This window comes from Nothoprocta perdicaria, unplaced genomic scaffold, assembly GCF_003342845.1.
Source record: "Nothoprocta perdicaria isolate Ctin4 unplaced genomic scaffold, notPer1 scaffold_33, whole genome shotgun sequence".
NCBI classification, from domain to species: domain Eukaryota; kingdom Metazoa; phylum Chordata; class Aves; order Tinamiformes; family Tinamidae; genus Nothoprocta; species Nothoprocta perdicaria.
The window spans coordinates 3928311-3939916 of record NW_020455566.1 but is presented as its reverse complement, the minus strand read 5'-3'; the positions used below and the strand labels follow the sequence as shown (position 1 = coordinate 3939916).

The following is an 11606-nucleotide window of genomic DNA, read 5'->3' as shown; positions in this document are numbered from 1 at the left end:
AGTCAGAATCGAACTTTCTTGCTGGAATAGAATAAAAAACAATGTGGCTTTTCAAATGAGCCTGTTACGCTGCTGTCAAGTCCTCACTCTGCTCTGACTTTCAAGACTGAACGAACAGGGTATAAAATAGTAAAAAAAATGTATAGAGGAAAAGTGAGCAGGTTCCTCCCCCAAAGCAACCGAGCGTCATTGCCCCTTGCAGGACCCTGATCCCCCCTTTAGCAGCCCTGCYGGGGTGCAGCTTCCATAGGGATCCACCGCCGGCACGTGCGAGGCTCAGGGAAGGCCGTGCTGGCCACGCAAACAGGGCAGGATTTTCCCTGCGGGAGAAAGGTGGGAGCRGACGGGAGAGCTCCCGGCTCCCGGCCAGCTCCTGCCTTCGCTGCTGGAGACGAGGCTGCTGCTGCAGCCCCTGCTCTGCGAAGAAGCAGCCGCCTCTTTGAGGCCCCGATGAGTGAGCGTTCGCAGAAACAAGTTTTAAAAGGGTCTCCCTCCCATCTCATTCCTTCCTTCAGCCAGAATCCCTGCAGCAGAATCCCAGAACCAAACAGGTTTTCGGGCTGAGGTTCCCTTAGGAAAACAGCAAGTCTCCCCAAAGGCGCCGTTGTGGCCGCATGGTATCGGTACCGGCACGCTGGTAAATCTCTCCCTGGCTCCCATACAGCRATTGAAATTGTCCCTTGGAAAACTTTTGCCTGGATTTTAGTTGCGTTGCTTTCTCATCCTAGAACTGTACACAATTTTTAAAATCCCCAATTTTTAGAAATCCAGCTTTTATTACTAGTATAGTTTCCTGTTAATGTAAGTAAACTGCTKAAGAGTAGCCTGCGTAAGGCACATTTAAGGAGCCAAATGCAAAATACCCCAAAATGGTATGAGAATACATAGAATTATCATAGTAATAATTCCTCAGGAGAGAGTATCTTTGGAAGACACCGGATAACAGAATCCAGGCAGTATTTCTGTCTGAATAGCTGAAATGTTGCCAAGTACAGGAGAGAAAATACACCAAAACAGATGTTGGTGCAAAGCAGATCTTTCAGGTTTCCTAGACCCTGCTCTCTTCAGAGAGATTTCAGCTGAAAAATGACTGCTGGGCATCGGATCACGATTTCCATGGTCAGGATTYGTGACTGTTCTTTTTTACTGTAGGCTGTTTTCAAATTTCCTCTGGATAATTTTGAATAAATATTCAGGGCTTCATAATCTCAGTCTTTAGTAAAGATCCAGAGTTCTGATCTGCTAAAACTTACTGTAGTCTCTTGCTTTTCAGTCCAAGCATATTTTTTTTTTCTAAATAGATCAATAAAACAGGACAAAATGAAATAAAAAAAAAAGAAGTAAAACTATTTTCATAAGGAAAACACTGGACAAATAGTGATGACTCTAAAGCAGATATAATCATGAAGCATAATCTGTAACTTAGGTGCAATTGAAGTGATCATACACAACAATATGATAACATGATGGTGACCACACACAATAACTGATGATAAAAGTCACAACATTTTGATATAAGCAGCAGTTTACTTACCGAAAACAGAGCTCACCCGTGAAGCCCACAGCGCCAGCGCCTGTCCTCAGGCAAGATAAAGGACAAAGGAGCGTTTCCTTTTCCCTGTGGATGACACCAAGAATGACTGTCCCCAAAAGAATGTTCCCCATGGTTGAGTGCCCATCCTGGTGTCTTAAATATAGCATCCTACCATGTCACCGCCGCGAGCACGGGGAGACCGCGCAGGGCTTACGCTGGAGGAGCCGCTTGCTGCGGTGGTAACAAAGCACAACCTCTCAGAGGTCGGGCAAATTCATGCCATTGCCAAATGATATAAGGCAAGACAGGTGCCTCCAAAATTCAGGCAGAACAACGCTGGAGCTCGCTCTGCTCGTTCAGGGTCACAAAGGACCTGTGATGAATTACGAGTGTTTTAATCTCCCCCGGGAATCTCCCATAGGTATCGCTGCCGTGGGCGCATAGTGCCGTGGGATTCATTTACTTTGACATCTCTTTAGTGAATGCCAACTCCTGCCAAATTATGTCAGTGTATAATTAGCTCGGGAGCGAAGGGCGGCTCCGCGGCTCGGCTGGCTCGGGCTGTGCTGCCTTCCCCACCGCAGGAGGATGAAGGGCGGCTGCCACGGGAGCGGGCGGGATTCCATGTCCAGCTGCCCGCAGATCTGTTAGACGAGGAGTCAGAAAGGAACCTCGCGGAGCAGCTAGAGGGGAGAAAAAGGAGATGTTGGAGGTTAAAATCCCCATCCCGGGTCAAGCTGAAGGGCTCTTCAGCCCAGGGTCCTGGCTCTCAACAGCGGCCTGTAGCCGTTGAGGGACACGATGCTTTTGTCACTAATAGTACTGTCCCTGTTAATGCGTCCAGCACCTTTTTGAACTCTTTATGATAAGAGAACTCTTCTCTCTTAAGAAGAGTCCCGACTTAGTGTCCCCTCCTACGGGAGTAATTTCATTTTGTCACCTTCTTCCTACCAAAGTATTTCCGAATCGTKCTGCCCTTCTTCATTCATCTTAACTTGAAGAGAAGGAGATATGTACGGGCACTGCAAACGCACCGAGGAGCAGCTCTAGGCTGCAGCACGGCCCCGGCCCCGGCTGCTGCAGATCTTGGTGCCCTTCTGCTCTGCATCGTGCCCTCCATGGCTAGCAGCTCTGCCCTGTGGCCAATGTGACGCAGAGCTGGTAGGAGGGGGAGTTTATCGGGATCCTGTGTGCTTTCAGAGCTGCTCCTTGGCACTGCTTCGTTCTGTCTCCAGAACGAGGAGCGTTCCAGTTGCTCCRTGGGCGAGAGGGCTGTGGCTGCCTCCAAAGAGGCCTCCTTTCCCTGCCAAAGCAAAGGGGGAGCGTGGCTGGAGCTGGGCGGGCAGCGGCCCAGCGCGAGCTCCCCAAATTTAGCTGCAAAAGGAGACAAAGGCTGCGGCGCTGCCCGCGGGGCCGCAGCTGCCGCCGCCGCTGACGGGCCCGGGCAGCTGGAGCGGCCCGCGCAGCGCCCGCCGCCGCCCGAGAATGAGCGCGGCCTTCGGCACCACGCGCTTCTGCTGTCTACTATCGAGGGCTATCAAAGCCTTATCTGGAAAAGCTGAGGTAAACATAAAATAATTGCTTGCTGTATACAGACGGCTTGCACCTGGAGACCTTTGAAACAGGGTCGAGATGATGCTGTTTGTCTGAAAGGACAAACAGCGCGGCGGGAGCGTGAGGTAATTAACGTGAGGTAGTTAACGTAGCTGCTTTCCACTTTTGAAGCAAATACGGCTATCAATTTAATAACGCAAAGCGAGGAAGCTGCGGGCAGCGGGATGGGGGGATGGATGAGCTGGGGGGAGTCTCCGCTTGGCCCGGAGCGTCTCCCCGTCCTTGGGGATCCCTGTCTGCTACTGCGGCTGCAGACRGCGCCCGGACGGGGCCACAGCCTCGGCGGCAGAGGCAGCTCCTACCAGCGTGGGCTCTCGAAGGGATGCGGGGCTAAAAGGAGCCGAGGGGCCTGGCAGGGAGCTCAGCATTTCTCCGTGTGCCTCTCGGCACCTTGCGGCACCTGCGTGCGCGCGGGTGCCAGGTTTTCACACCTCAGCCCCCGTCCCTCCCCTAGGACACCGAGGTGACACATGTTTTAAGGGCTGTGACAGGATCATCCCCTCTGGCAAAGGGCTGTAGTTGTTCAGCCGGGCAACAGAAGGATTTGAGAAGGCTGCTAAATAGCAAATGGGTATTTTGCAGTGTCTTAATGCTGTCGTTAGGCCCCTTTCCCTTCCACACTGTGCTGCCCACGCTGACCGTGCAGTGGGTTCTGTTTCACAACAAGAGCCAAAACAGTGACATGGTGGCACTTGATTATTCCCTGAGTAGCGTCACTGGGAATGCTGTTGACACAAGATATGCAGCCTGCAGGCAACTCCGAATGCAGGAACCGGCATCACTGCCTGGAAATGCAGCTTCTCCTCGGGGGGCGCTGCCGGAGCAGAACGTTACCCCGGGGGTCTTGGCTCTTCCTGGGCGACACCACAACTTGGCTGCTGCAGATTYGGCCACTGCAACGTTCCTGTATGGGCTGTTCCCGATGGTCAAGTCTGGGTGCAGGATACGCGAGACGAGCCCTTCCACACTGCCTGGGCTGTTGAGTGGCACCAAGAGGAGCCGCTAAGGAAGCCACCACGAGGAAGCCTTCCCTCGGGGTTCCTGCCCCGACCACGTGTATTCACACCGTCCCTGTCCTTTTCCATAAAGCTTCGGCATCACGTCTGGCATTTGGACCTTTCTGCCTCGTGCAACTTGAGCATGGAGCTTTGTCTATTATTTCTTCCAGAACTAGGGGCTGAACCTTTTCCTATCACATAGGACACCGCTAGGACTATTCCTTTAATGTTGCAGTATATGATCTGCGTGTCACATTCATACAACTTTGCTTTGCTTTTTAGGGCAGTCACTTTATCACTGATGATCCCAGGAAAAGAAACACGTCTTCCATTCTTATTTCCTTCTGCCTTTTTTTGAGAGAGGGGCTCAGCAGGGCATCTAACTGACATCTCCAGGCAGCATGAGTCCTAACAGAACTGCTGTCGCCAACTACAGCACAGTGTGGCAGCTCCCGCTCCTTCACACGGCTCATCTGCACCCCTCCCTTGGTGGAAGAAACCACTTCCCTTCTAATATCAGAGTTTATTGGCAAAACGGCAGCGAAGCAGCTGGAATTCCAGCTGTAGCCTCAGCTGCCTGGGGAGGGCAGCCCTTCTTGTTTCTGTTCAGCTTTTCTGCGAAAGCGCCGACGGGGCAGGGCCCCCCTCACAGCGTCGCGGCCGCCTCTGTGTGGTTTCCATTCTCCTTTAAACCTGACACCGTGAGACTTTTTAAYCCACAGAAGCCAATGAAGAGGCTGAGCTCTGCTCTGAGTCCCGGATAACAATCCCCCGGGCCCCGAGGTGCCACGTGTCCTGCCTTTGGTGGGCCCCGTGCTGAGGGAGCCGCCGCTCGGATGGCACCGGCCGGGGTCCCTCCAGCACTGGGAGGAGCAGAGGGGGGCTCTACAGTTGGGGCCATTCTCCCCGATGCAGATGCAGCTCGGCAGCCTCGARGCGCGAGGAGGAAGCTCAAGATTCCCTAGCCTCCCTCACAGACTACCCYGCGTATAAGCATTGCAGGGCTGAACCAAGGCCCCTGAAGGCCGCTGCCCACCGAGCAGCCGGCTTAGCGTGAAATAACCCGAGTGCTGCCTGCGAGGAGCCCAGGCCGAGCTGCCCCGGCTCCCCAAGAGGCGCCCAGCGGGGCGGCATGGGGGCACAGAGCACAGCTATGTTCAATGAGGGCCCTAAGGGCAAAATCCCTGCCATGAAACCAGCCTCTTGCTTGCAAGAATCATGTCCATGGGTACAGCACAATGCAATTTTTGAATAGATTTTGAACCTGGAACCTTGGCGCTGATAAAGAGGGGAAGTTGCTTCTGTTTTGAACTTTCCCACATTCTCAGGATACTGAATTTGGAATTTGAACCTGAGTCCTAAGTTAGGGTTTTGAAATAATAYAGTTTGCAATCTATTTGAAGAAAATCCAAGGAATAAAGACTTATTATAACTGGAAAGATAAAGCATTACAGTTTTCCATCAGTGATATTAGCAAATATAACTATGTCCATAATATAACTATAGCACAAACAGTGTGACCACTCAGCACCAGGTTATAACACATCCATGATCTGCTCGGTTTATTCCCATTGTGCTGTTTGCAGGGTATTTCATGCAAGTAAATAGCATCTGGATTTTAATATCACGATGTTCTCCTAATAAACGCCTGTGTTCTCATCCATACYGTGCTCCCACTGAACCTTTAGATCTATATCTTTGAACCACATAGTGAAGGGGACGCAACTGTCCTGGTCTGAGCCAGCGTCCTGGGACGCAGCGTTACTCAGTTCTGTGCAGTTCAGCTCCTCGGCTGCTGTCAGCAGCTCTGTTCCTTGAGTCTCTGGGAAGCACAGTTTATTTTCGGGACGTGGCAGTGAATGCAGTGACCTCCACCACTCTGTGTCGCGCTCTTCAGGGAGGCAGTTACTGGTAAAGACTGAGAGGAGGAAACCTGTGGAGAGAGATGGCAGGGGTCCCTCCTCGGGAGCAGGGACTTGCAGCGACGGCAGCAATGGCAGTGACGGCAGCGATGGCAGCGAGAGCAGCGGTTCTGCGCCCTGGTGTCTGCAGCAGCCCCCCAAGGGCTGGGGTCCATGCGCTGTGCTCGGCACCGCCCCGGGCTGATGTGTTGGCACAGGGCTCTCCTGCGAGAGAACAGAGGCTCCCGCCTCGCCGCACTCCCATCCGGACACCCCTGGCCTCTGCTCTTTGTAATTCCAGTGGCTCCCGTTTATGCCCGGACTCTGGAGTAGGAACTTTCCGCCAACAAGATAAACCTCCGCTGGTGCCTGGTTTGGCTGCAGCTTCCCCTGGCCGGGCTGCCCGGCGCCCTCCCCGCACACGCCGTAGCTGAGGGGCAGCGGGGGGCCGCGCGTGGCACCGGGCTCGCTCCGCGGAGCCGTTTGCGGGGCGTACGCGGGAGGGCAGGCGCCYGGCGAGCAGGGGGGCCGCGCGGCCGGCGGCAGCGCCGCCACCTCGGCCTGCTGCTGATAGGGAGGTTCTGGTGCGCGAGAAGAGCCTTGTGCATCCAGCGCCTTGTCCCAGTGCGGGCTGAGCTGCGGCGACTGCACTTCAGGGGCGAAAAGCGCAGCTTTGGATAAATTAATGGGCTTTATAATATGCTCCACTGTCAGCGTAAGAGGCTGGAAGGGTGAAATCCCTCTGAAATCCTGTCAAAGCAGATAGACAAACGTGAATGGCRAAGGCGAAGTCTGACTTTAAAGGCTCGCTTCAGGATTTGCTACAAAGGCTCAGGAGCACTTACCAAGGCCATGGGCTGTGCACTGCGTTGCTTGATGTACTTATAGATCATGTAGCTGATTGTGGCAAACACCAGTCCCGCGGCGAACGCGAGCGCCACCAAACAGTAGAGAAGCCAGGTGGTATCTGGTTAGAGGAGGAGAAAACAGGGAGAAAACRTTGCTTCAGAAAGTTGGACTGGAAAAAATGTGTGGCATTGTCTAAAGGGCATTACAGACTCTTTTAAATGAGGAAAGTTGGTGCTGCTTCACCAAAARCGATGTTATTTTATAACAGCTGAAAATTGGTCCCTTGTGCAGCCTGTGTGCCAGCGGGACCGCAGGGGAGCGGAGTTAGGAGCCTCACCTGCTAAAGTGCGAACCCAAAACACTCGAACCTGGCTGCTCCTCTCCAGGAGGCTGATGTGCACCGTGCCGTTATACTCGGTGTCCGGGTCCAAACTGGAAACTTCGAATTCTTTGTTGTGCTCATTCTTTGTCCACTATTGAAAGTAAACACAAGTTCTGTATTTTAGAAAGATTGAATTTACGCAATTACTTCAACTCAGATTGAAAAATCCATCATAAAATGTTATTTGTTAATAAYGCATTACAGGACTCTAGTAAGCATGAATTCTAGTATGCATGAATTCTAAGTCTATAATTTGCTTTCCACTGTTGCATTTATTTTTATACCAGTTCCCTGGTACTACTTAAGTGAGTTTCTTTTCTCGGATCTGTCAGTTTTACTTCTTGCTCCCTACGCAGTGCTCCGAAAAACACACGAAGTTCCTGCTGTCTACGAAAGTCCAAGGCAGCGAGTTTCCCTCGCAGAGCAGAAATCACACCCGCCTTTAACCAGCTCCGATGGCTTCTCCATCTTACCCAAACATTTGTGTAAGACAAACATTTACCAAGTGGTTAGTGGCCTGAGGTGGAGCTTTACCTTTTGGTGTGTCCTTTGGTTGAATATTGTTAAGTGATAGTTAACAGCACCAAATTTGCTGTAAATGTCCTCGACGGTGAGCTGGCGGTTGTCCTCACCTCTCAGCGGGGTGTAAGGGGGCTGTATAAGAAACTTTATGGAGCGTATGTTAGGGATATACTCCACTTCTGGGGCTCCAATGAGAGCTAGCAAAAAAGAAAGAGGAGTGGCAGTGGTTAAATTAAGGCTGAATTAAGAATTAAGGCTGAAATGTCACGGGATGCTCCTGCACCTGCAGGCTGACACTGACCCTGCAGCCTGACCGCACTGCATGCAGCTTTTGCAGCATGCTGTGACTGCTTAACAAGATTGCCTTCCATGTTTTACATGATTGTTTACACGCTGATCTTATGCTCATATAGTAATCATTTTGGGCTMCTTATGTTCATATAGCAATCCTACAAAGCCTGAGGAAAGCAAACCGCAAAGGGTGACTCTGCATTTGCTGTAAAAGCATCTTTGTGTCCGTGGCTCTCCCTAGGCTGCCCAGCCCGTCTCTTGCGAGGACCTTCGGCCTCCCTTCAGCCTCAAGAGGCTCTTAGGGACACGGGGCCTCTTCCCCTCTAACCCTACTTGGGCCTCAAGCTCAGGGAGCGTCGCCCGCCTCCTTGCCCGGTAGCAGGCCCCGTTGGCGGGCGTCCCCGTGGCCCCGGCGCGCAGCGGGAGCAGCCCCGCRCGGGGCTCGGGCGCCGCTTACTCTCCGTGCGGGGCTCGAAGCGCTGCGAGGGCACCCAGTGCGCGGAGCAGGCGCCGGGCGCGCGGGCCCGCACGCGGGCGTAGAAGTGCTCGGCYACGTTGTCGGTCTCGCGCGTGAGGTTGCAGGAGGGCCGCGTGATGCCCTGGCACTCGCGCTTGTTGAGCCACGCTTTCTCGCCATACCTGAGAGGGGGAAAGACAAGAGCGTTGAGGCCGTTGAGCAGAGCAGGTCCYGCAGAGTCCCTCCCCGCAACGACCCGCACGGGCAGTGGGGCCGACCCTGGCTCATTTTCACATTCCTTGCTGCTGTTAGTGAGTGGTTGGGATGGGAAACCCCAAAACCTTCCCCTGCGTTAGAGCCCGTAACCGCCTGCTGTCTGAGGGCATCTGCGTGGCCGCTGCATCGGGGAAGGGCAGGTAACGTGTGAGAGGAGGGTGCTCGGGGTCCGTGGCCCACGCCGCGGAGCTCCAGAAAGCAGCAAACGCCACGTACTGTTTGTACTGGACATCGAAAGCGGTGCCGGGAGGGACATCCGCCTCCGTTTCCCATACGAGGATGTTCTCGAAGTTCACGGAGGAAAACGCTGCATGCTTCACACAGGACGATCTCTCTGCGGCGACGGTCCCTGGGGGAGCAAAGCGGCTCGTGTGAAGACGCAGACGCTGCCGCGGCAGCGCTGGGCGCAGCGGGACGGGACCTGTGCGCGGGACGGCAGCACAAACGGCGCAGCGCAGGCCCGGCAAGCGCCAGGCTCGGGGCACAGAAATGACAGCAGGAAGCTTTAAAGCCAGGAGAAGAGGCCAGGACTCCCTGACGACATTGCCTGCAAAGCAGTTAGGTGCTGGGAGGCGAACGGGAGCGCTCGGTTCCAAGGCTGCGTCCGTGCCCACACACTATCTGTCTGTTTTCTGCCCCGCCGGGGAAGCTGGGTGCTGAGATCAGGGCACATCGTTGCAGCTGTGAGTGCCGTGAACCATTTGTGTGCCAAGTTTTATGGGAGAAAGGCCGCCCGGCGAGAGCAGGGTCACGAGGGCTGCGGCCTGGACTCTGATCCGGGAGTGCCGGGGCGGCGGCAGACGCGGTGCCCGCAGCTCCCTGCGCTCTGGGTGCCTCTGCACGGGGACACGGCCGGCCTTGGGCAAGGACCAAGTCACCTCCCTCCCCAAAACGTGTGCCCGGTCTGCACAGAGCTTCGCCAAGACCTGTTTGCAGCAAATGACCCGAGCGGGCCCTGGAGAAACTCCTGGAGGCTCCTGGCTCCCTACAAGGAGGAAGACGCAGCACGACACTCCTCGAGGCTGATCCGTAAAACCCTCTAACTCGGGAAGTGACCTGCAGAGGGGATGAGCTGTGTAAATTAGCACTACAGCCCCCTCCTCCAACATGTATTAGTTCTACATTGCTCCCAGCTCTCGGCTTGTGATATTGATAAACTGAGGAGCAAAATGAGGGCGATTTGGACAAGGTCTCATTGGCCACTTGTGGTAGAGCGGGGACTAAAACCCACCAGCTCCTGAATCCTCCCCTCCTTAAGCTTTCCAACTGCTTCYATAGCTCACTGGAATGTCCCCAGCTCAAACCACAGGGCTGTGCAAGGGGAGATTTGGGCAGACAGGCATAAACCCCGTTTTCAGCCTTGTGTTTCAGGGCATTAGGGCAGGGAAGCAACACAAAAATGGGCTGGAGTCTAGCCCACGTTTTGTCCTGACCTCAGCTGTAGTTTAACAGTTGCCTTCCCCATACAGAGCTTATCAAAATCTTCCCGATAAGAATTTCAGCAGAAATTCGGCGGTCACTAAAAAGAAGGCAGCAGTCCTTGTTCCTTTCCAGGCACCGAATGGGGCCCAGAGTACCCAGACCATATCAGAAACGGGAAATCTCCATCTTCCGCCACTTTCCCATTCCAAAACACGGCTATGCAAAGCAGCGCTGACACAAACGCAGCCAGCGTGGGCAGGGAAGAACCAGGATATTTCACAGCATGGAAGTCCCTCTGTTTCTTAATTTYCCTTGGGCACCTTCCTCTACCGCGTAAGAGCAGAGACATGAACAGAGCAGCAAGGGCTGAAAACCAAACTGCCCCGTGGCAGAGGCAGATGAGTGACCAGCAAAACTGGCACTGGGAAACAGGGCATGTTTATCTTTGATTCACCCAGGAATGACTTAGCTGCATTGGGGGCAGGATTAAGTGCCTTTTAGGAAGACATTATGTGTTTGCAGCTTTTAAAACCAGGGTTGTTAATGTATTYACATGCCTTTCCGTTTAGGACACAGGGCAACCGATCCACAGCCCCCTGAAGTCAATGAATATCTCTTTTTTCCTGTAGCATTCRGATTGTCAAATACCTTGGAGGAAACTTCTCTCTACCAATCAGTAGAGCAACGATGACACTTGAAACTATTGAAAGGAGAGCTCAACGGAGCAGAGCGAGCTCGAACGAACGAGCTCGGAGCGCGGCTTGTTCTCCCGGTTTTGTTGGAGCCGTCGTGACCRAAGCACCTCTCATGCTACAGCCGCCAAGAGAAACAACCAGCACCGTGACCAGCGATGGGAAAAAGAGAAGGCAGGACTTACCGACCACCGAAGACACGGCGCAGAGGAGCAGGAGTTGCTTCATGAATAGGCACGCGCGCCGGGACGGGGAGCGGGCGGTTCTTGCCGGGCTCAGGTGAATCACCTCTCCCAAGCACCCAGGCTGTTGTTTGCGCGGCGCCCTTGGCTTCGTTGCCCAGGAACAGGCTGCGGAGCCGCCCGCGCTCCCGGCGCGCCGCCGCGTGCGCATGTGTGAGAGCGGGCGGGCGCCGCGCGCCGGGGCGCCGCTCCCGCCGCCGGCACGCACCTCGCGGCTCCAAGGTGCGCGCCGAGGCCGAGCAAAGCCTGGCTTCTGCGACGGGGCCGGGCGCCAGCTTCCTGCTGGAAGAGAGGAGAGCCCTCCCTGCATTCCTCAGCTTGGGGCTTGCCCTTCTCCTTGGGGAACTGGTTAAAGCTCTAGAAGTTGCGGCCAGTGCTGTGCATGGAGCTGGTTTTATAGCTCCTGCCAACCACGCACCTGTTTAC

The 11606-nt window shown here is 54.3% G+C and overlaps 1 protein-coding gene across 1 annotated transcript; it reads right to left on the bottom strand.

Annotated features, from left to right (window-relative positions):
- Positions 1 to 5783: 5783 nt before the first annotated feature.
- IL22RA1 (interleukin 22 receptor subunit alpha 1) lies at positions 5784 to 11166 on the bottom strand. The gene is made up of 7 exons (XM_026043513.1): positions 11124 to 11166; positions 9041 to 9173; positions 8549 to 8730; positions 7813 to 7997; positions 7234 to 7369; positions 6893 to 7014; positions 5784 to 6797 (listed from the first exon to the last, which is right to left on the bottom strand). Exons 1-7 carry the CDS (start codon positions 11164 to 11166, stop codon positions 5784 to 5786), a joined length of 1815 nt encoding a protein of 604 aa, XP_025899298.1.
- Positions 11167 to 11606: the final 440 nt, after the last annotated feature.